Raw genomic sequence first — 24,967 nt, 5'->3', positions numbered from 1 at the left:
CTCACTTTCTTCATCTGTAAAATGGGGATGATTGTCCTGGGGATCTGATGAGATCATTTTTGGCACATGCTAAGAAAATGAGTGCAGTGTTTGGTTTTTTTTTCTCTACTGCACTTATCAGAAGCTGACATTTTTATTTGCATCTTTGTTTATTGTCTGTCTGGCTTACTAGATGACTCTCCATGAGAAGGGCCTTGTCTATCTTACTCACCCCTGCTTCCCAGCCTAGAACAATGCCTGGCACAGAGTAGGTGCTCCACAAATATTTGTCTGCTGAATGAATCGCTGTCTTTCATATTCTTGTGCTAATTGCCATTGCCATGATGCACCCTGCCCCAGAGGAGCCCAAAGTCTCCTAGAATCCAGCAAGAGCCACCCTGACCTCAACAGCCAGCTGTTCACAACAGTGCTGGGCATCAACTCTGAATGTCACCAACTGGGCCCTGTGCCCTAGGCTGGAAAATGACACTTGTGTATCTTCTGGTGGGCAGAGCTACAGCACCAGGGAATGAGCTTAAGACTGGGGAAAGTGGAGTTGGTAGCTGAGTCGAGCAGGGGGAACCCTGAACTTCAACACTCCACCCCCACACCCCCACCCCGCCAGCAGCAATGGGACCACAAGTCCACGTGCAAGAAGCCGGCCCAGGGAGTACACCGGTACCCGCAAGGATTGATGCCCAGGTGGTGCAATAACCTCAGTGGCATTTGGGGATGGGATGTGCATCCCGAATGCCTTGGGAAACAAAATTAATTTCTCAGGGGTTGGGAAAGAGCTTTGCAAACTGTAAAATGCTGCGGGAGGAAACAGGCAAATGTAAAAGGTCAGGAAAGAGCGTATGTTTTGCTAAGTGTGGGCTGCACTTCCAAAGCTAGCTAAAGGCGACACGGAGCCCTCGGAGGAGGCGTATTTTGGGGGCTTCCTGGAGAGGGGTGCAGTTGGAAAGACTGGGAAGCCGAGGGGAACGGGCCAAAGTTTCCTAGGATGTCTGCAGAGGACAGGACTGACTGCACCGCCAGCCTCTGCAAACTCGCTCCTCTCTTCCGGCCTCGAGCTCCGACGCGGGAATTCTGCAACTTCTCCCTTTATCTGCTTGCACACGCTTGTTCACCTTCATTCTGGTTTACATCAGGGTAATCGTTCCGGTGATTATATAAATTCCCGAGTTCAAGACAGATAATCCAAAGATAGGAAAGATGAAAAATTTGTGAGTGGATTAAAAACATTTTCTCCCAAACGTAAAAGTTACAGAGCGCACACGTACACAAAAATATACAAATACCCATAATCCCACCACTCAGAATGAAAAACTGTTCACCTCTTGATCTATCTCGGAGACGACTTTTTAAATTAGTGGCCAAATGAACCTGTCCTTGCCCCCAAATCCCATCAAATTTGAACCCAAAATAAATCAACCTACTTCTCTTTAATACGGTCTTCACCTCCACCCCAGACTTATCTTAGGAGGTAAATCCCAGGACCCCCGATTTCTCCCGGTGGGCTTCCACATGGCCAAGTCTGCAAACATCTAGCTTAATGAACAGTATCTGGCGGAGACTGCAAACCTAGGAGCGCACACCTGCGTCTACCGTCTCATCTCCAACTCCCGCGTGCAACTTTGCAGCTCCCGCTCCCGCCAGGGGGCCTATTTGCTCGGCCCGTTTGGCGGAGGGATCCCGCGCGGGAGCGCGGCGACGCTCAACCGTCCTCCCCGATTCCCGCGTTCTGGCCCCGCCCCCTTCCCGCGCTCTGGTCCCGCCCCCTCCCGCGCGCCCTATGGCCCATAAAGAAGTCCCGGCCGGGCCGCTGCACTCCGCCGCGCGCATCCGTGCGCCGACAGAGACTGGCTCAGGAGTCGGCGGCCATCTTGTTCTTCTCGTGGTTCCAGTGGGGAGAGAAGGAGGAAGCAGGGAGCGGGGCGGTTGGGGGGGGGACCCGCCGCGGCTGCTGCCACCGCCGCCACCGCCGCCTCTGCGCTAGTGGCGTGGGAAAGGAGGTGTGAGTCCCGGGCGCGAGCCGGCGGCGGCGCCGCTGCGGGAGGGTCGGCGGTGGGAAGGCGATGGCGGATATAGATAAACTCAACATCGACAGCATCATCCAACGGCTGCTGGAAGGTGAAGGGGTCGGCAGACGGGCTGAGGGGAGGCGGGCGCCCCGGGGGCTCGCGGGGGAGGGGGAGTTGGGAGGCCGGTTGGGCTTGCAGCGCCGAGGGGAGTGAGCCCCGCGAGTTGGCTCGTGGCGCCAAGGGTTTGCAGCCGGAGGGAGGCCGGCCGGGGTCCGGCACTCGGCCCACCCCGCAGACCCTCCCGGCCCCGTTCATTCATTGCTCAGAGGTGCAGCCTTCTTCCCAGAGATTTGAAAACTCCGCTCCCCACCCCCACGTTTCCGGTCCGTACCCCCTTGCGCCCCGCAAACGGGACCAGTCTTTGGAGGCGAGAGGGCTGGGGGACCCGGTCCGACCTGCAGGACGGCGTGTTCCTTACTTTCTGGTACTCGTCCTCTCGGAAGGGAATTTGATGGGGCTGTGGGTTCCACCGGCTATGGGGGCTTCTTTCCTGTCTTGCTTATTTTTGTGTGGGGCTGGTGTCGGGCGCCCCATTTCTTATTACTTGGTGACGAATGTTCGTATCTCCGGAGGATCTTGGAACCCATCCCCTCCTGCCCTCCCAAATACTCTTCTTAAGTTATCCTTATCTTGAAGAGGTCTCCGCGCTCTTTTCTGAACGTGCCACTGAACCTGAAACCAGCGATGGTGACAGTTTCGTTATCTTTCCGGTTGTGCCAGGCTCTGTATTAATGAGGCTTTGCATTCATCTCATAATTACGTTCATAGCAATAGTCAGCGTTTCTAAAGCGCTTACTATGTGTCAGACATAGAGCAGTTTCATTCTCCCAACAACCTTGAGAGGTGGGTGCTGGTCTTTTTTCCTGTTTTTCAGAAGAAACTAAAACACAAGAGACATTAAGTCACTTGACCAAGGTCACACATTAGTGACAGTCGGGTTTCAAACCCAGGCAGCCAGGAGTTAGAACTTGCTACATTCAGCCCACCTTGTGTCTGAAGGAAGGAGCTGCTCAGCGGTTAGGCAGAGGTTAAAAGAAAGCTTGGATTTTGGTTGACCTGAGACTCCTGAGGTGCCTGACAGTTGGTTGATACTGACCTGGGAGACCGATGAAGTTTGGATTTCAAAGAGGGTCGCGGAAGTGAATCCCCCCACCCCACCCCCTCCAGGTCTAACGCTAATGTCTTTTTCTGAGGCTTTGGGAGAATTCAAATCTCTTTCTTGATTTGGGCGCTGGATAATGTAGGTTTGGCTGAGTTTTCACTGCTTTTTTGCCTTTATACTGTCCTCTTAAAATAGTGCACTGTAAATGCTTGAGGGATGGAGTCCAGACTAAGAACAATTGGGGTAACTCTGGTTCTAGAATTTGCAGGTCTTTTAAATCAGTCATTTAAAATGAAACCCCTGGGAATATCTTAATCCGTGCTGGGGTTTTTTGGTTCTTTTGTTTTGTTTTGTTTTTTTACTTTTATACCTTCTTAAAGGAAAACCTCACTGAATGTGTATAAGGATCCCTGAAATGTCAGTGCATTGTGTGAAAAACTTGTCACTCGTTAAGTACTTGACATTTATTATAAGAACTGTATTTTCATGCTAGTTAATATAGTCCTTTGGTTTATATAAGGCCACAGAAACCAATTAAAACTGTTTGCAGTAAGAAAGGAACTTTTTATTAAATATTTTCCTTTTAAATCTAACTTCTGTCTGTGCAGGGTTATGTGTCTCTAGATTTGATGGGCTTTATTTCACTGAGGAAACAAAAATTGGAATCTGTGTTGATTAGAATCATCAGAACTTTAAAACCATTTAAGTCTTGTTAACTTAAGATCTATGTTGCCTGTAATTCTATTCACATAAGAGATTTGTTCATTTCAATCTTATTTTTAAAATCATGCTAAGAAATTTACCTTGATGAACTTAGATCATCTAAAATGAGATCAATCATTTCTTAATAGTTCCTCTTTACATGTTATGTTGCACTTGAAAACTGGATTTTTTTTACTATTTCATTTTTCATTGAAATTAATATAAAAAAGCATTGTATCTTAATGCCTTCGGAATGGGCTACCTGCACAGTACTATATGCTTAAATTCCCTTTTTTCTCATCAGTGTTAATTTGGCAGAGAAATGGTTGAAGATGATCCATTGAGGGAGGAGATTATATGTGTGTGAAAATATATATATATATGTTAGAAGTTGATAATAAATTTTGTGATTTTGGGGGGTAATGCCCCCAACACATTTTCCTCTAAGAATTTTAATTAAGGTGTAAGTATATCTGACAATGGAATAGGAGTTTTGTGATCTCTTTTTGTATGTTCATATAAGGTGGAGGATTGGGGGCGCTTGGGTGGCTCAGTTAAGCCTCCGACTCTAGACTCTAGCATTCGTGTCACTGTTCCTGAGATGGAGCCACACGTCGGGCTCTGCACTGGCAGTGTGGAGTCTGTGTGGGATTCTCTCTTTCTCTCTCTGCCCCTCCCCTGCGTGTTCTCTCTCTCTTTCTCAAATAAACTTAAAAAATAAAAGGTCAAAGACTGTGCAAGCTTAGTTGAGAAGTGGCTCAGTAGTAGTACTGACAAGGCAACTCAAAGTGAGGTCTTATTTAAGAAAAACAGCGTGTTGATTTAGAGTACAGCTTGGCAGTTTTCTACTCTAAACTCTTAAGTTGTTTTTACTTAGCTGAGGCATCATCTGTGTGATCCATCTCGGAAGCTTTATCCAGGCTGTATGCCTTGCTGGTGATAAAACTTGAAACTCGTGGTTTAACTAATGTTCAATTATTTAATTGCCTGTACCTTAAAACTTGGGAGATTTAGAGAGAAAATAAGCCAGGTGTTGATTTGGTCTGATATTCCTACCATGTTAGAGAAAAGTGAGAGGGCAGAGTTTTAACTTTGTAAGTGAGCTGGTTCAGGGAGCGGTGATGGCTAGTACTTTTCTTATGTAGCAGGCAGTGTGACATTTCACATCCTGATTTGCAAAAAGCATCTTGGCTCTGAAGATGGCCATTGTCAGACTGCAAGACTTTGTCAGGCTTTGCATAATTGTCCTACTTACTTTAGCGTTTAAATAATGACTTCTGCCCCAGCCCTCAGAAAGCACCTACTGCTTTAATCCTCTGATGTGTAAGAGCTCATCTGAAAATAGTGAGTGTTCAGATACTCTCTAAAATTCAGTGACCCATGTGTTTAGCTCTTTGGTGTAATATGAAACATGTTTATACAGTTAGTAAAATTCTGATCAAAGAAAACAAAAGTAATCTTTTCTAATGAGACCTCTGCATTTATTATTTTTTAATAGGTCATGCTTTTTAACGATACAGGTTTTTCTTGGAAGCAGTTACCATAGGGCGTTTTGTTGATAAAGACAGTGATACCCAAGTTTGTGTCACTAACTCCCTAATTTACAAGAAGTCTGTTTAGTGAGGCCTCTGCTCTTCCCTGCTGTCCCCGCTACTGCGTGTCTGCGGTAAGCCTCACCCTCCTCTCCTGTGAGGCAGGAGAGGAGAGATCTCTTGGAGACACGAACTGAAGCTTGCACCAGTCCTAACCCACAGCATGGAAAGGATTGCTCTCCTTATGCCTGAAGCGTCCCCTTGTTTGTCAGTAGCAGGAGGCATCAGTGAAATCTTAACAGGATGGTGTGCGTCATGATGTTGTGTTTGAGGGAATGTTAGCCACGGGAGCAAAGGCCAGGCTTTCCTTCTCCCAAGCTGGTGAGGTGGAAACAGTGCTGGGCCACGCATTAGTAATCTGTTGCCGAAGTAGAGTTTAGTTGGTGAGATTGTTTTATGTCTTTGACGCTGCAGTCCTATAATAATCTTTGACCTGTTCTGCAAAAATGTGTGCCAATGCCATCTTACTTGAGGTAGGTGAGGATTACTGATCCTGAAGCAAGGCAGTGGTTGGTACTGATTTTATACCAACTTGACTATTTCATTCACTTCATTTACAAATCAGGGCTATTAGGAGACCTTAAAGGTTGATATGTGAAGGAGACCATATTCTGATGTGAATTGCTTCAAAACTGGAAAAGTCTTATTCGTGATGAATAAGGAAAGATTTCATAATTTTGGACTTTATGGAACTCTGGGATGAAGTATTAAGTTTTAGGATCAGACCCCTGTATCCAAAGCATGTAGGAACAGATGATGTACTTAGTGGTCTTGATTTACCTGAAATCTCCCAAATTCTCCACTGCTCTAAGATTTGCAGGCATCCCTTGTGTAGAGTGGAATGGGTGTCACTGATATTAAGGCTTACGAAAATGAAAACCACTCATAAAATGTAGGGTCAGACCTCGAGTCCAATTAGTAGTGTTTTATCAAGATGGGTTGTTAGACTGAAAAGATAAATGCTTTTCAATAAACTGGGTTCACTTTAGGTGTAGAAAACTCAAAATATTTTGAGAGCAAGTAGGTAAGTGTTTTGCAACTATATCCTGATTATTTTGAGAAAATTGGTATCACCTCTAAATGCCCAAAGTATATACTAATGTAACATTGTGTGTCACCTATACTTCAATAAAAATTTTTTTTTTTTAAATGGCCAAAGAATAAGGGCAGCAGTTAGGAAAGTCAATGAGGGGAGGGTATAGTGAGGAAACCGTTTTAAGATGGCCGGAAAGTGGGAAGTCTTCCTCCTGGTGACTTTGCAATGAAACCAAAGCATTCTTGATAACATTTTTGTCTTTTCTGTTTTTTTGCAGAAAAGAATTCAGTCCTTTGTGGGAAAGTTTCAATGTTGCAAATATTCCCTGTTTGTCTTGGTTTGAAGTCTTCCTTTCCTAAATCTGTCTTCCATTTAGTGAAGTTATTGATTCTGTCACTGCAGTGAATATGATGTGCAGTAGTTTTAAGATTACCACCTGCTTTAATAAGATTATCTTAAAACAGCAAAATCTGTGTTGACTTATTTTTATGCTGGTTGTGTCATTCATAGATTCTAAAACTTATTGTAATTCATCTGGGGCTTTTTTTGTGTATGCCGTTCCTTCAGTAAGACTTTGAACAATTAAGGGACTTCTTTTTTTTTAATGTTTTTATTTATTTTTGAGGCAGAGAGAGACAGAGCATGAGCAGGGGAGGGGCAGAGAGAGACAGCGAGACACAGAATCTGAAGCAGGCTCCAGGCTCTGAGCTGTCAGCACAGAGCCCAACGCGGGGTTCTAACTCACGGACTGTGAGGTCATGGCCTGAGCTAAGTCGGATGCTTAACCGACTGAGCCACCCAGGCGCCCCTCAACAATTAAGGGACTTCTAATTAAAGAGCAAGAAGAATACTTTTTATTATTCATAAATAATCCCAAAGTAGTCTTAAATTTCCTTGCATAGTTTTCATCTCTACTTTGCTTGTTGGCAAGCTGTGAGAAAAGTTAGTGTTACTTGTAAGAAAAAGCTGGTGTTGCAAATAATCACCGAAAACATTCTTTTTATTATTTCAAGTTTTTGTCAGTTTGATAAAATTGCATGGAAGTTTTTATCGTATGCTCATGTTAGTGATTTGCCAGATAAATAGATAAGTTTTTACAGAACAGCCTTTGCTGTTAACAGCCGTGATGCATTTTTCAGAATTCTTTTTTTCTAGCCAGGTAAAGGGAAAAGTGTTTACAAAGTTGTATGTTTAAGGTCTAAATTAATGTATTTGGTCACTAACCTATACATGTTCACAATACCTACTGATTTCCATGCAATACCTAGCATCTGTCTTTATGAGAAACACTCCATCTGGAAAGTGGAATTCTTATTTGTTGGAATATTTTGGATTCCTTTGGCAATTGTTGAAATAATTTGATATTTACTACTTGAGCTTACTCGGCTACTACTTAAGAAGGTGACATGGGGTGACAAGTCTTGAATTTTCCACCTAGGGTCTCTTTTTTTATGAACCTTTCTCCTACTATGCACAGAGTACAGTGAGGGCTTTAAACCTCAGGGTAAGTATCGACTGATGTTTATTGAGTAGAGCTGCACTGTAATTCTATTTGTAGCTACTAGTGATAAAATAGAGATATTTTTATTGAAAAAGCCTTTGTGTTTTTAATGATATTGAAGATACCCTTAAGGTAAACCTTTTAGTTTTATAATCTTTATGGGGGGGGGGGGAGTTCTCATTGTAGCATTTATAACAAGATGCAGTTACCTAGTTGGTCTTACTTTTCATGTCCTCCACAAGAGAAAGGATAAGGTTCCTGTCCATCCTGTTGCCAGGGTATCCCCAGCATCCGCCAGAGGGTCTGGCACATAGTAGATACTCTACACCTATTCTCTTGAATGTTTGAAGCATAGTTAATAAGTATTGACAGTTTTAACAGATTGCCTAATTTAGTTCTGATTTAATGCTTCTCATCTGTAAGGATGCCTTATGATTTTATATCCCATCTTGGAACTTTCTTAGGGAGCAGTGACCATATATTAGGGTTTTGATAGTTTGTCCTATAAAAGCTCCTTTGGTTTGGAAGTTAAAGAAGAACAAATCCTCAGCTGGGAGGAAAGTAGTATGATAGAAGCACCACTAGACCTAGAGTTCTTTGGGGCCCGGTGTGCTTAAAAGCTCTTGTGACCTTGGACCAAGTCACTAAACCTCTCCCAGGCTGTAACAGAAGTGAGAGCCTAACTTCATAGGGTTGCTGTGAGGATTAAATGGCAGCGTAAAGCCCTTTAGTGCAGTGCCCCGCACATGGTGAGTGCTTAGTAAATGTTATCTACAACTAGTAAGTAATTCTGTTTGATGGACGTCGAAAATAATGAAGTAGATTTATGTGCTATTGGTCGATATGGCCATCTTTTTTTTTATTTTTAAAAAAAATCTTTTATTTTTGAGAGAGCGAGAGAGAGCAGGGGACAGAGAGAGAGGGAAACTCCAAAGTGGGCTCTGCGCTTACAGCAGCAAACCTGACACGGGGCTCAAACTCAAAAACCAGTCCTCAAAAACTGGGAGACCATGACCTGAGTCAAAGTCGAAGCTCAACTGACTAAGCCCCCTGGGCGCCCCCCACCCCCTGCCATATGGCCATTTTTAAGAAATATCCAGTGTGCGTTTGGTTTGCTAAAACACATTTTGAAATCTTTATCTTCTAATTGTTATCATTTTCAACTTGAAATTTAAGAGTAATCCTAGATTTTTACAACTAGAAAAATGCTCTATTAAAGGCTGATAGGAAAATGACTCTATTGATTTTTAACTTAAAGAACAGACACGGGTTGTTTTTTTTTTTAACTAATCAAAAGTATGTAGTCTGGTACGCGTGTTTAATTCTGATACCACAAGTCATCAGCGCTTAGAGATTTATCCAGGTTTCATTCACACAACAGATTTTGAGCACCTGCCACATACTGGCCGTGGCACGGACACTGCTGAGCAAGTGGTGTGGTCTTGGGGCTTATAGTCTGCCAGGAGGCTCAGATGAATAGGTGGAAGCGAAATGGCAATCACAGTACAAAGTACTAAGTATGACGTGTGCTGAGTGGTGTCCAGGTGTCGTGAGAGCATTTCAGAAAGCAAGTAGGCTTATGAAGGGAGAGGAGGTAGACAGAAGAGGCTCTCCAGGGCGGTCCTTGAAGGATGAACAGGTATTTGCCAATTGGTAGATGGTGGTTTTGGCAGAGTTTCCGTTTTTATAATTTTATTCCTTGAGCTAATTGTAGGGAATTCAAGAAGCCTTGGGACCAGGTTATTTTTTTTTAATGTTTATTTATTTTTGAGGGAGACAGAGTGTGTTGGGGGCGGGGGGGCAGAGAGAGAGGGAGACACCATCTGAAGCAGGCTCCAGGCTCTGAGCTGTCAGCACAGAGCCTGATGCGGGGCTCAAACTCACCAACCGTGAGTTCAGTTGGCTTAGCCAGCTGAGCCACCCAGGCACCACAGGGCCATGTTATTTTTAATGAGCACTGTTCTTCAGATATAAAATCTTGATCTGTTCCGGAAAAACTGCACTTAATCCTTATTCACGTAGAGGATAATTTTTAAATGTTGGCAGTATTGCTTTTTATCTATACACTCCACTCATAGGACAAACAGGAAAACAGAACAAGAAAACTTAACATAAACTATGTCTGAAGGTTGTAGTGGGAAGCCTTCAAAACCAGTAAAATTTACGGGCGCCTGGGTGGTTCAGTCGGTTAAGCGGCCGACTTCTGCTCAGGTCATGATCTCGAGGTCCGTGAGTTTGAGCCCCGCGTCAGGCTCTGTGCTGACAGCTCAGAGCCTGGAGCCTGTTTCAGATTCTGTGTCTCCCTCTCTCTGACCCCCCCCCCCCCCGCCCCGTTCATGCTCTGTCTCTCTCTGTCTCAAAAATAAATAAACGTTAAAAAAAAAAATTTTTTTTTAAAAACCAGTAAAATTTATATTAACAAGATTGATTTAATCTGATGGCACTGATTTACTATGATAGCATTCTCCTATAAAAAGTATAGCTTTTGTTCCATATAGGTGTAAGTTATTATTGCATACTCTTCTGGAGGACTTAAAGGGCTCTGCTGAAAAGATTGAGGTTGAAAACCAGAAGCCTCTAGGAGTCCCCTCCTAGCCAAAAATAAAGTTTCCTGCTGGGCTGTCTGCCCAAACTTCTGGCTGACTTGTGGTATAATTGCTAATGATTGGGGTTTTCTGGCCAGTGAAACAGGAATCCCACCGTCTTTCCATCAGGAGCATTTCTTGAGTTCTTCACTGTGTGTATCTAGAGAGAAAATTACTGTGGATCTGGAAAAACCATTTTTTGTTGCTCAGTTGCTGTAGTATTCTATGTGTGTCTATTCCATATCTTCCCTCAAACGTTATCATTACTGAGCTTTCCTCTTCGTTGCTTCTCATTTCGTAATATTTTTATCAGAAGGAGACTGGCAGTTGTTTACTTCAGTTACATATTTTGGGGTTCAAAGTAGTGATTTGCTCAAGCTCTAGAACTAATACAGAAACTTGGGGCCAGCTCCCAGTCCATTGCTCACCCTTAACGTTTTCTCTTCATTGTGTGCTTCAAGAGTTTGGCCCTTCCCTCTTGTCATCTTTTCTTGTTTACTGTTGTTCATTGAAAAAAATAAAAGCCCCTCCACACAATGTTCCATTTCTGCTCAAACTTGTTTCTTCAGAGAACTCAGGGTTTCAGTGGCTATTCAGGGTGAAGAATGGCTTTGCCTAGGACAGTATTTCTCAAACTTGGACATAGTCGTTTTTTTAAGTGTATTTATTTATTTTTGATAGAGGGAGAGAGAGAATCCCCGGTGGGCTTTGCACTGGCAGTGCAGAGCCCATTGCGGGGCTCAGACTCCCCAACCGTGAGATCATGACCTGAGCCAAAGTTGGACGTGACCGACTGAGCACCCAATTAACACAGACATTTTTAATGGAAAAGAGTTCTCAACAGACAATCGGGTTTTTTACTTGTAATTTTTATCACTCTGTAACATCAGATATTTACAGAACAAAGCAGTTAAACTTACTGTTTTTATTCAGCTATTAGACTGAATGATTTTGTAATTGGAATATAAAGCCTCCAAAACTGATGAAATTTAAACTAGCAACCTTTATTTATTTATTTATAATTGTTTATTTTAAGAGAGAAAGTGGGGGGGGGGTGTCAGTGGCAGAGAGAGACGGAAATAGGGGCTCCGAAGCAGGCTCCAGCCAACAGTGGAAAGCCCGACATGGGGCTTGATCTCTCACATAAACTGTGAGATCGTGACCTGATCTGAAGTCAGACACTTAACTGACTGAGCCACCCAGGAACCCCTAAATTAGCAACAATAATGTAATCTGATCGGTTTTGTGGTTTTGTTAAAACTAAATCATTTTATACTGAGTTTAATGGTGGAGGGATGTGACGTAACATTCTATATTTAGTCTGGTTCTTTGTTTTTGCTTCGCTTGTAGTTCATAGAATGCCTGCTTTCATTAGTCTTTTATGCAAAACGAGTATTAGGACTGATTGCAAGTTGAGGATAATCAATCCCTGTATTTAACCAGGCCACTGGATAACTGTAAAGTTAAGGTAAAATTAGCAATTCTTTAATCTGTAGTTAGCGACTGTCTAACCTGTTACAACTGAAATCAAAACAAAATTTCATTTCCTGCCCACTTGCTGGTAAATTAACTGTTACGGAGCTGGAGTGCTCAACTTTGATAGTGAACAGAACTCCAACAAGAATGCCTGGATGTGGGCAACACCTAGTACTATACCATGTTTTCTTTTCTCCCTTTTCTTTTTATTTGTTCAGATTACTAGGAAACCTTCCTTACATCATTCATGGACATCCTTTGCCCTGTAAGGTCATGATTGTATTCACAGATGCAGGCTCCGAGCTTGCACGGCAAAATAGGTACAATGAACATTAAAGTGTGTTTCAGTGAAATGCAAACAACACCTAAATTTTTTCATAGAACTCTTAATAGGTTACCTATCACCCTTTGAAAAGCACTGATGGGGGCAGGCTTCTGAGCATTACCAATCTCATATTTTAAAACAAGAAATTCTTAGAACCAACTCAGTAATATGACAATCTCTGAAACCCCCTGCTGTACACATACTGATTCATTTATAAGGCTGGAGAAGAGAAGACAAGATCGGAGGCAAAAAGCAATGGCCTGGTGGGCAGGCTGCAGGTGAACAAGCCAATTGTGTGGCTTGGATGCAAACGGAGGCCTCAAGCTGTGCCACAGGGAGTCTGATTTCTGCAAGGAAGACCTTTTCTAACAGTATTCATACAGAGCGTGGCTCCTTGTTCAGGACAGCATAAGAAGTCTTAACTTGGTATAGAAGATGTAACTAAATGATGAAATCCTGTCTAAGGTTTTATAGTTCTAATTAGTCTTTAAAACCATGTTCTTTATAAGTGTTGAGAAAATAGAGTCAAGTCAGAAAGCCAGTTAAACTGTGTTTTTGACTCCTCATTAAAACTTGTGCCTTTTCAGATCATTGTAATTTTTCTGGTAAATTGGATTTTGACTTCATTTGACTAACTGGAGTTTTTCTTCTCTGCAGTGAGAGGGTCCAAGCCTGGTAAGAATGTCCAGCTACAGGAGAATGAAATCCGAGGACTGTGCTTAAAGTCCCGAGAGATCTTTCTCAGTCAGCCTATCCTACTAGAACTTGAAGCACCACTCAAAATATGTGGTAGGTTTTGGCACATGAACAGCTTTTGGTTATATGATTGATTGACCCAGGGATATAGAGATGAGCTTGTATTACCCAGCAGAATCATTTGCTGTTTATGAATAACCTGGAACTACTTAAAATTAAATAATTTTAGCTTTTGAATAAATACCATTAATGGATTTAGTTTACTTAGATGTGCTTCAGATTTTCTAAAAATTATTTCACTAAAGGAATATAAACAGAAAAGAGATGAAACTGAATAGAGAGCTAAGAAAAGGTCTGAACTATATGAATATATAGGAATTCTATTTAAGCTTAAAGTAAGACTGGTTATGCTTAAAAATAGACCTTCCTTGATGCCATTTGTCATCTGTTTCTACATGATAGATGCAGATAATCTGTATAAAAACTGAAGTTCATCTGAGTAATGTTCTATATTCTAGCATATTTGACTACATTGATAAAGCTTGTATGGATGTTTTTAAAGTAAAACGCTCTTTGGCGCTATCTAGCAGGGAGAAATTGAGAGCCGAATGAACTGGTGGGTGTTGTGTGTGTGCCTTTGTTCACACCGGTCCAGGGCTCAGCAGCAGTGCAGCAGTTCTGCTGACACAGTCCCTGCGGACCGAGTTGCCAGAGGTCTGATATCGATCAGCCGACCTGAAAGGAAAGCGATGTTACTTGGCAGAAAGGCCTGCCTGGGCATTAATAATTCTTTCCACAAAATTAATTCTTAATTAGTTGAGTTTTGTGTGAGACTCTGGACATATACATATGCTTAAAATTTTCAGTAAAGCTCACTTGAACTGAAATATAATACAAGATTGGAAATTAGTGTTAGCCATCAAATTTAACTCTCATTATTACAGATCGATCCCATTATGCGGTGAGTGTTTAAAGATGGTCTCTCCAGAGCTTGTTAGTGGATTGAACAAGAAGTATGAAGTTACTGTGTAACACAATTCTTGTTTCTAGGTGATATCCATGGGCAATACTATGATTTGCTTCGACTTTTTGAGTACGGTGGTTTCCCGCCAGAAAGCAACTACCTGTTTCTTGGGGACTATGTGGACAGGGGGAAGCAGTCATTGGAAACTATCTGCCTCTTACTGGCTTACAAAATCAAATATCCCGAGAATTTTTTTCTTCTCAGAGGAAACCATGAATGTGCCAGCATCAATAGAATTTATGGATTTTATGATGAATGTAAGTACTTTCTACCTCTAAGGAAGAGTTACTTAAACCGAGGTACTTGGTCATAAATTGAACTATCACATACTTCTGTTAGGATTTATGACTGTTTAGATGAAATGTTACAGTCTCTCGTGTTTTCTATTAATTGTTTTTATCGTAGTTTTTTCTTTCTTGGAGTAGAAAAATAACTGCTGCTGCAGTATAATAATGCCCTAGATTCTTTTATGATGTGATTATTAGATCAAGAAGTAATGGTCTCAGTGACGACTTCTTTAAGATCATTTTTTGTGAAAATTCACAGATAACTTAATTCTTAGTACAACTCTGAGAACCTGTCCAAATAGATAGTTTTGTTTTTAACAACTTTATTGAGATATGATTTCATTCCATAAAATCTGTCCTAGTGATTTGTAGTAAATTTATAAGGTTGTGCAACTATCACCACAGCCTCAGGCAAGCACTGACCTGCTTTCTGTCTATAGATTTGCCTTTTCTGGATATTTCTTATAAATGGTATCTTGAAATACACAAATAGTTGCTTCTTATTTTTATTTTTTTAAGTTTATTTATTTATTTTTGAGAGTGGGGGAAGAAGGGCAGAGAGAATCCCAAAAAGGCTCTGTACCACCCGTGTGAAGCCCAATGTGGGGCTCAGACTCACAAACCATGAAATCATGACCCAAGCCAAAACCAAGAGTTGGACACTTAACCAATGGAGCCACCTAGGCGCCCCCAAATAATTGCTTTTTAAATTTTGTGATACTGTATTTTTTTTCCTTCTGGCACATGCGCACCCAGGAGAAATGCCAGTTACTATCCTAAAATGTGCTGAAAGGAGAAAGAAAAATTAGAAAACAAACAAAAATTTATTTGTGTAATATTTTACACATATTATCCATTTTGGATTGTTTAATTGAAGGTGCACTTTGAGTTGTAATTGACAAAAACCAAGATTCTTAAAGCCTTAAAAATTGCCAGTTTTGGTGGAAGTTTTTGTTGTTGTAGTGTTAAGTATAAAATGTTTTTTTAAAAAATGTGTTGACTCCTTACCCCATCCTCCTTTTGTGCTTATTTGTGCTAGGAGAGGCTTCAGGCTTGGACGAGAGAGGTGGGTGAGGAATTTGAGTTACTAGCATTTGCCAGTGATGATAACAAGATCAGTAAAGAATTGTCCCTGTGGCCCTCCCCTAGACTGTAGTCATAACCTGTAATGTGTTTTTCTATCTCAGTTCCACATAGCTCATTTGTTAGAAGTGCACTGCTGGAAAGATTATGTTTCTAGACTTAGCTCTCCTACTCCTGCCTACCCTCTCCCACAATTGTATACTTGCCTGGTGGTCTAAGGCCCTGAGACCCATCTGGTAAGATGAGGTGGGGAGGGATCACCAAAGAAAAATCTTGTGGGTTCTGAACTGACCAGGGCAACTGAGTCTGTGGCAAGGTTTATTGTTGTTATTTTAAGTAATCTCTACACACAACATGGGGCTTGAACTCGCCACCCTAAGATCAAGAGTCAGATGCTCTCCTGACTAAGCAGCCAGGTACCCAAGAAAGGTGTTTAATTTTGACAGTGAGTCTATCAGAGAAGTACTAGTAAAGCAGTTATTACTCCTAAGGTAGTGAGATGAAAGGCAGCGAGTTTTATAAATTGTGTTTTGGATATTTGCTATAGTTGCTACTTTTTAGAAAAGGTTCCTTTTAGGGGCACCTGAGTGGCTCAGTCAGTTAAGCGTCCCACTCTTGGTTTCAGCTCAGGTCATGATCTCACAAGCTCTGCCCTGGGCATAGAGCCTGCTTAAGATGCTCTCTCCCTCTGCCCTTCCCCTGCTCATGCGCGCTCACTCACTCGCTCTCAAATTTTAAAAAAAAAAAAAAAAAACGCTCCTTTTATACACTATTCAGCAAGTACTTTGATGTTTTCACTGATGAAGTTCAAATCCAGATGATCTCTTTGTTGTGACATATATCCAAATGTGAGGATACTAGCTATGTCCTTTTCGGTTTCTATTTAATGCAGAGGACTTTAACAGTTACTTTAGATGGTTGGAATCAGTTTTGATTCTTGTTTGGTCAAGACTCATTGACTCTGTGCTCATGCTCCCCCCAGTCCCCCATCAGGCAGGTATAACTTGCCATCTAGTCTACTGGCAGGCATAAAAGTGTCCTTGGCATAGGTGGCCTTCAACTCATGGTTTGCAGACTTTTAAAAAACTCGATAATTTCATTAAAATTTTATTTTAAATTATAATGAAAAATTTTATTCAAATGTAGACTTTCATGGAACAATTTAAAACCACTGCTTTAAGTGCTAGGCTTATTTCACAAGTATAATAAGCGTTCTTCTATACTACGGTTTCTCCCCCTGACCCCCACCCCAGTTTTATGACTGCAGTCCTGGTATCTGTTGTTAGATAAGATGTGAATGTGTGTTACCCTTTTCTGATACCAGAATGGTCTGATCTGTAGTAATTGGAAACTGCATTAGGGGTTCTGGCTCAGAATCCCCAGATTTGGAAGCTTGAAGAGACGTTGGCATTTATCCAGGCTAAGCCTTTCTGGAGCCAGATGTTCCTAGTGGTGTGAAGTAGCTTGAGAGAGGAAATGTAGAGAGAAGAGAAAACAGGGCCCCAGGACTTAGTTAAGATGCTCAGAGGCAATAGAAGGAAGAATCCTCGTTTTTGTTGAAGAAACCAACAAAGATAGCAAAGGACTCTGCAAGACAATCTGGAGTGTGTTGCATGAATAAAAAATCAGGGAGCAGAGCAGACTTTAAGAAGGGAGAGGGTTCGTCAGCACTGGCAGATGCGGCATATGGGCAAAGGAAAAATCCAAGTGAGCCATTGGATGGTCCTTCAGAGATACAGTGGAAAATGGGAGATAGAACCAAATCACTTTTATGAATGGAGGTCAGGACCAGCCCAGCCTTGTTCTTCCATTGTTATCATTATTGGAAATTGGAGGTGGTGATTGTGAACAGGTTCCCTTTCAGCCTTTTGTAGAGAGGAATTCTGTTCAGCTTTTGGAAACCTCCAATGAAGGAGGATAAGGCATAGGGAATTAGTGACCTCTCAAGAAATACAAACAGGGTAAACCATAGTGAGAGTTATACCCAGGTGCAGAGAAATAGACTATTATGAGAAAAAAGGACAGTCCTCCTCTGTAGAGGGAGAAGTCAAGTATTTGTTGAATTTACATTATATTCCAAACTCTGCTAAATTCCATACCCGACTTGATTTGCACTAGAGTGGAAGGTGTGGTTCAGGAACCTGCTGCTTGGGCCAGTCTCTAATTTTCAAAGAACATTCAGCTTTAAACCTGTAGATGTCCCTAGAATAAGAAAGGAAAAAAGAGACGAAGGACAAACTTGGCTTTAGGAATGAACATTGTGCTTTGATCTTTGGTTTTTCTGGTATGGAGAGTACAGGAGACAAAGGCACCCAACAATTGGGCCATTCTCAACCCAGTTCTGACAGATTTGTGCTTCCAAGGTTTATGAGTAGGTCTTTAACTCAGAATATGATTTTCTTGTGGGAACAGTGCCTTAAAAGGCATGCTCTGTCCAGATCACCCTGTGACTCCAGTATGTATGGAATACAGGGCTGGTAGAGGGAATATAACCATCCTATAACATCGTGTCTATGGGGAACGTGAGCTTTTGTGGCAGTTGTAGGAACGGTTATCCTGGGGTGCCTGCAGTAAATCTGTATTCCCCTATAAGTCATTTGTGCCTGCTACTAGAGTATGTAGGACTAGGAATTATCTGGTACCAATAGGCTATTGATGATAGTAGGAGATAGGATGGGTGTTAATTCTCAGAAGCTTCCACAGAAGGAAAATGGTAATGACACATGTGTAATCTGTTCATAATTACGTTTAGACACAGGAGCTACTTATGGGTTGAGATTGGACAAAACAGACTAGATTTCAAACAGAGTAGGTGCTACCAAATAATTATTGGGGGTTAATGATCTTTAATCGTTGCATCTGGGATTCTGATCTCAAACTTCTGTGGAATTTTAAAGTATATCTAGTTCTGCTAAAAACCTCCAATGGGGTTTTATTTATTAAACTAGTAGCATAGTTTTTGTTTACTTAAAAGGTAATTAGCACCTTGCTTTGGGAGAAATGGTCCTGAGAAAATGGACCTATAGAACACCAATCTCTTTTTAACCATCCTAAAATTTTCACAGGTAAAAGAAGATATAACATTAAACTATGGAAAACTTTCACAGACTGCTTTAACTGTTTACCGATAGCAGCCATCGTGGATGAGAAGATATTCTGCTGTCATGGAGGTTCGTGGGCCGATTTTAGTTCCAGATAGATTTTGTCCCTTCTAAAGGGTGTGTGTACCACTTTGACATTTATGAGTTGTCATTGGGACGACTTCCTCTGAACTCTCCTTTACTGATGTGTTGTATCATGGGTCCAGTCTGGCACATCCAGGATCATTTGGCTAGAAATCTAAAGTAAGAAATTGATTTGTTACAGGGAATTCTAGGCTCTGTAACAGTTTGACTTGAAAATAGAGCAGAAAGTGTTTTTAAATATAAAATGAAGTACGATTAATAGGCTGTACTATAGATCCTCTAGAATACTGAAAATGTGAGTAGACTTTCCTTGGTCTGTTTTTGATCCTCCAGAAATTTTTATGACTTGGATTTTTATTTTATTATTATTATTATTATTATTATTATTATTATTATTTTAGTGTTTATTTATTTTTGAGAGAGAGTGCAAGCTGAGGGAGGGGCAGAGAGAGAGAATCCCAAGCAGGCTCTGTGCTGAGAGCTCAGAGCCTGATATAAGGCTCAGTTTCACAGATCATGAGATCATGACCTGAGCCAAAATCAAGATTCGGATGCTTAGCCAACTGAGCCACCCATGTGCCCTGATTTGGATTTTAAAAGGATTTTGCTCAGTGGTTGTGCTCTGTGAAGTAGTAATTGCAAGAAGAATTTCTTTTCATCTATAGTCAGAAATTAGATAATCATCAGAGAGCCAAAACAATATATTTTAATAAAGCCATTATTCCTGCCCTCCTATACTTTAACTGGTTTTGGTAGAGCTGGACATACGGTTTTTAAATTTTTTAATTTTATTTTTTAAAGTAAACTCTATCCTCATGATGGGGCTCAAACTCACGACCCTAGATCAAGAGTCTCATGCTCCACCCACTGAGCTAGCTAGGAGCCCCTGGGCATGTGATTTTAGACTCAGATGAAAGTCAGCTACATCTGAACTGGTCTGATAGATTCAATGGTCCTTGGACAGCACAGGTTCCCTGGAAAGCTTATCACACCTGAGTATCTGCACCTTCTGCACCCAGTCCTTACTAATGGTCAGTAGTAAAATCTAGAATGTACACTGTTCACTACCATCATCAAAGGAGTTGAAGAGTAGTTGTTTTTAAATCACTGGATCTTAATTTTATACCATTTAAACATAATGTGCCCCACAGATTGGTGCATATAATAAATTCTAGTGCCTTTTCAGTTGAGTTTTTTTTTTTTTCTTAAACCAGAGCTAAATAAGAAAGCATAGCCATGAAAAAAATTCTAACCGTAGATTTAATTTAAGCCTTCCAGGTTAGAGTTATTGCATCTCTATGTAAGTAAATGGAACCGTTAAAGTGCAAACATCCTTTTTAAAGTTCTGTTTCCTTCAATTTTCATCTCATTGAATAGGTTTATCACCAGATCTTCAATCTATGGAGCAGATTCGGCGAATTATGCGACCAACTGATGTACCAGATCAAGGTCTTCTTTGTGATCTTTTGTGGTCTGACCCCGATAAAGATGTCTTAGGCTGGGGTGAAAATGACAGAGGAGTGTCCTTCACATTTGGTGCTGAAGTGGTTGCAAAATTTCTCCATAAGCATGATTTGGATCTTATATGTAGAGCCCATCAGGTATTGATTTTGAATTTTACATGTACACTTAACAGCATGTGTGTGAGCACAGATTCTCCTTGTTGATTTTAGTGGGTAGGTATTGCTTATTCATACAAAATGTCTCTGCAAGTGACCTAGAGGATATCAGACTCAATGGGAAACTGAAAAATGGTTTTACTCACCTACAGTTTACACCTACTTATACTGAAAACATTTTCTCTCCAAGGTGGTTGAAGATGGATACGAATTTTTTGCAAAGAGGCAGTTGGTCACTCTGTTTTCTGCACCCAATTATTGTGGAGAATTTGACAATGCAGGTGCCATGATGAGTGTGGACGAAACTCTAATGTGTTCTTTTCAGGTAGAGGATGTTTTCAACATTGCTTCTTATTATGATGTCTGAATTTTACTGATTTAAAAAGACTACTTTCTGCCTACTGTTCATCTATGTTGAATAGACTCAATTTTTACTTTCCTATAACCAGTGTTTGTCCTCAGTAATGAGTGGACCCCTTTTAAGGGAAAAAAATTATCAGAGAACCTTTCCTGCAGTGTTGAATTTAACTGTTTTTGCATTATTTAAGTGGGGTAAAAAGAATTTCCTGTCTTCTTTACTATAAATCTGAAACTATAACATCAGTGTGTTCAGCTAAAATTAATCACCACTTGTGTGTGAGAATAGAACTAACTGCCAGGTGCCAAATGTGCTGTGTGATTACTCCCTTCTCCCACCACTCTGCTCTCATTTCTACAAAACCTGTTGATTGTCCATGACATCATTTGGCCTTCACTTGGCACAAAAGCATCGTTTACATGTAAAGTCTGCCTGAATCTTTTTCTCATTCACTTATTACGATTAAACTTATACAGCTTCAAGCTAGCCTAGCCCAATCATTAACACAAATAAAGCCGTTGAAGTCAAGTGGCAGTAAAATGTTGTTTTACCAATTAACTGGGAGAACTTGCAGCTCCCAGAGATTGAGAGACTCAAACATTGCTCTCTCTAAAGAACTTTCCTCCTTTGTGTGAGAAGGGATAGCCTGAAGGTACTTACAAGGTCTGACTTCAGAAAATTGTTATTTTATCCAGAGACAAAATAATTTGTCCATGCATTTAATGTGTTCATCATAACATTTTTAACCAAAATGTTCATGTCAGCTTGGCTTATATTAATATGTTAGGGGGGCCTTCAAAGTTTTGGGGGCAGTTTTAAATGGCCAAAAACGTTTCTGAACAAAGATTTGAGTGAGATTTAAGAAATCTTAAGATTGGCGGTTGAGAATATTTCCTAAAATGCATCGTATTTTGAATCTTTGCAGATTTTAAAGCCTGCAGAGAAAAAGAAGCCGAATGCCACGAGACCTGTAACACCTCCAAGGGGTATGATCACAAAGCAAGCAAAGAAATAGATGTCATTTTGACATTGCCTAGTTGGGACTTGTAACATATAGTATATAACCTTCATTTTTAAAACTGTAATGTGTATTGGTCAGCTTGCTCAAATAGTGTGTTTGTGGGCTCCCCCTTCCATTTTTTGAGTTAATGAATGGCATTTGCTGGTTATAACAGCAAATGAAAGACTCTCCACTCCCAAGAAAAAATGTTTTGTTTTTTAATTGTCTATTCCTTTTGCAAACAACTTTAATGATGGTGTTAAAGCTGTACACCCCAGGACAGTTTATCCTGTCTAAGGGGTAAGTGTACAATTGATCTTTTTAAAATTTAGTTCAATCCATGAATTATGTAAATGCTTGTTTTCTTTAGAATATAAAGAGAGCCCTAGGGTGCTCAGTCTGTACATGTTATTGTCATAAAATACATACTGTTGATACAAACCACTGTGAACATATTTTTTTTTAAATTTTGTTTCAAAGGGATTGCTTTTTTCTCTCATTGTCTTGTCGTGTACAAACTAGTTTTTATAGCTGCCATTAGGATTAACTCAACCTTGCCAGCATCACTGGTATGATGTATATTTAATTAAAGCACACTTTCCCCTACCGTATACTCAAAATGACAATTAAAGCCATTATTTTAAATGTTTGTGACTCTTTCCTAAAGCCAAAGTTTCTGTTGAAATGTGTACTGACACACCCCCCAAGTCCAAGGTGGCGTGGCTATGTACACACACCACACTTGGGATTCAAAAACAGGTTTTTGGTTTTGAATAGCAATTAGTGACATAGTGCTGTTTAAGCTATTAATGATTAAAGTTAATAACATTTTGTACAATTTCCATATAGTCTATTCATTAAGTAATCTTTTTACAGTTACATCAGGCCTGAACCCGTCCATTCAGAAAGCTTCAAATTATAGAAACAATACTGTTCTATACGAGTGACCGATTATGCTTTCTTTGGCCTACATTCTTTATTCTGCGGTGAAGTTGAGGCTTATAAGTCAAAACAAAGGAACTAACTTACTATCCACCAATTTATACAGAACTCACAGTATCTATGACTTTTTTAAACTTAATCTGTTAAAAAGAAATCTGTTTCAACAGATGACCGTGTACAATACCATGTGGTGAAAATGAATTCAGACTTATTAAACGACGAACTTGTTAAATTCTCTCAGTGTCTATTTATCTGCACAATACACCCAGGAGAACTGTTGATGGCATATTGACTAGATTTTAATGAATAAATTGCTCTGGAAACCACACAGTTTGAATTTGGATTTGTTTTCCTTCAAATAGTCTGTTTTGCAAAGAGGGCTTATAATACGGATGCTCATGTTTGTGGTGGTCTAACCTGGATGGAGCTACGTTTCTGAAGTGGGGTGAGGAGATTGAGCCGTCCTTCCGTGTTGTTCGGGAGGGGTGGGGCTTGGCGAGCTGCAGTGTCCCCCGCATCCGTGGTTTTCCCTCGGCGTGGGCTCAGTTGAACAACTGTTTGCTTTCTCGGGCTCAACCACCAGTGTTAGCATGCACGGTAATTTGCTCTCTTCTCCCTTCCCTAATTCGTATGGAACACGGTGTTGTGTCATGTTACATGTGTCACACGTGTGTCAAGTGGATATTAATTTCTTCAAGTACATTAAAAGTGGGTGAAGAGCACGTCATTTGCAAAGTGCTTTCTCCTGTTAAAAACTGGTTCACCTCAGAATTGGAGGAAGAAGCTGTTTAAGCCAGTGCTGGCATGTGGAGGGAAAAGCACAGGGCTGCTGGGGGCCAGTCTCCTCTCTACACTAACAAGCCTTGGTCCTGAGGCATTGGCCACATCTCATCTTCCCTCTCCTCCCACCCATGCTCCTCAGTCGGTGAGGGGGGTCAGACCCCCTGACCTCTTGTACTTTTCTATTCCCCATTCTGTGACAGATCCAAATTTGTACTATTTTTAACTTTCTTGTCCTATTCTTCCAGGTCTCTTTAAAAAAAATTTTTTTTTAACGTTTATTTGTTTTTGAGACAGAGAGAGACAGAGCATGAACGGGGGAGGGTCAGAGAGAGGGAGACACAGAATCTGAAACAGGCTCCAGGCTCTGAGCAGTCAGCACAGAGCCCGACGCGGCGCTTGAACTCACGGACCACGAGATCATGACCTGAGCCGAAGTCGGCCGCTTAACCGACTGAGCCACCCAGGCGCCCCTCTTCCAGGTCTCTTTAATTGTAGGAAGAAAGATGAGCAGTAACTGATTATGTCAAAGGCAGATTTCATGTGTCCTTAATCTGTGCCCTGGACAGATTGTCGATTGTGTCCCTTCTAGGATTTCAGAATTCTACAGTTGTAAAATTGGGCTACTCTACTCAGGTTATAGAATGTGGAGTGTGGTAGGTAGCCTCCTTAAAATTCTTTCAGAAAGAAAACCTAGCACCAGGTAAATAGGTAAGAAAGTCAATCTTTGTTTTAGGACATGAAATCTTAGGAGAGGCTCATAATTTGAAACTAGCATGTGCTAATAAAACTTGAGACCTTGCCTTATAAATCCCAGTCTGCTCTAACCTTACTTTCTCTTTTCTTACTTATCTTTATTTGCGCCTGAAGTCACATCTGCCTTTATAAACCATTGGTTACACTGCAAGTCTGGCTCTCCTTCTCACTTTGAGTAAATGACTTAAATGCTGAGCAACAGTGTCTTATAAAACAGGGACAGTACCTGCCTCATGGTGAATCTTGAATGCAGTGATACGATACAGTAAGAATAATGCTTGACTCCTAATAGTATTCCTCACTCTCTCTTGCTTTATAATTAATCCCAGTTGTGTCGTGGTTGAGTGTCTCATCTGGCCAGCTGGGTTCTAAGTAGCAACCTGTATGGAATGACCTGATACTAAGCCATGGACAGCCAAGCAATTGAGCACTGACTGCACATAAAACACCTATAGATATTTTCAGCAAATACAAAGGAAACAACCAGGAAACATGAAGTTGCAATTAGTGTAATATTTTAAATTCTAGTTTGCTTCTGTGTGATTTTTAAGCATCCCTGTTCTTAAGATGACTGCACCATTACAATACCATTCAGAAAGGTAATAGCTATCCTTATGGAGCTAAATAGTCTATATAATATAATTGAAACCATCTTTTGAAATCACTGGTTTGTGCCTACTTGACTAGACCTGCCCATGTCTAGCTACAACGAACAGCACAGATGCTGATGTGGCATACTTTTCAAGTAACAGGCACATAAATGGGACACGGGACATGGGAACTAGGAACAAATGATTGAGTCCTGAGCCAGGAAGAAGACACGGGATTTGGACTGAGGAAAGGGAAGGGAAATCC

The 24,967-nt window shown here is 41.1% G+C and overlaps 1 protein-coding gene across 1 annotated transcript; it reads left to right on the top strand.

Moving 5' to 3' along the window:
- The first annotated feature begins 1,853 nt into the window (after positions 1-1,853).
- On the top strand, positions 1,854-22,902 carry PPP1CC (protein phosphatase 1 catalytic subunit gamma). Its single transcript, XM_042909739.1, has 8 exons — positions 1,854-2,112; positions 13,040-13,171; positions 14,129-14,359; positions 18,538-18,642; positions 20,035-20,258; positions 20,467-20,601; positions 21,560-21,620; positions 22,511-22,902. Exons 1-8 carry the CDS (start codon positions 2,058-2,060, stop codon positions 22,579-22,581), a joined length of 1,014 nt encoding a protein of 337 aa, XP_042765673.1. The 5' UTR covers positions 1,854-2,057; the 3' UTR covers positions 22,582-22,902.
- The last annotated feature ends 2,065 nt before the right edge of the window (positions 22,903-24,967 follow it).

Source organism: Panthera leo, chromosome D3 (genome assembly GCF_018350215.1).
Source record: "Panthera leo isolate Ple1 chromosome D3, P.leo_Ple1_pat1.1, whole genome shotgun sequence".
NCBI lineage: Eukaryota > Metazoa > Chordata > Mammalia > Carnivora > Felidae > Panthera > Panthera leo.
This window is presented reverse-complemented; position numbering and strand designations above follow the sequence as displayed.

Coding starts and splice junctions, on each gene's coding strand:
- PPP1CC (XM_042909739.1), top strand. CDS start 2,058: ATGGCGGATATAGATAAACTCAACATCGACAGCATCATCCAACGGCTG. Junction 18,643..20,034: donor GATATTCTGCTGTCATGGAG/GTTCGTGGGCCG, acceptor CTCATTGAATAG/GTTTATCACCAGATCTTCAA. Junction 20,259..20,466: donor TTATATGTAGAGCCCATCAG/GTATTGATTTTG, acceptor TTTCTCTCCAAG/GTGGTTGAAGATGGATACGA.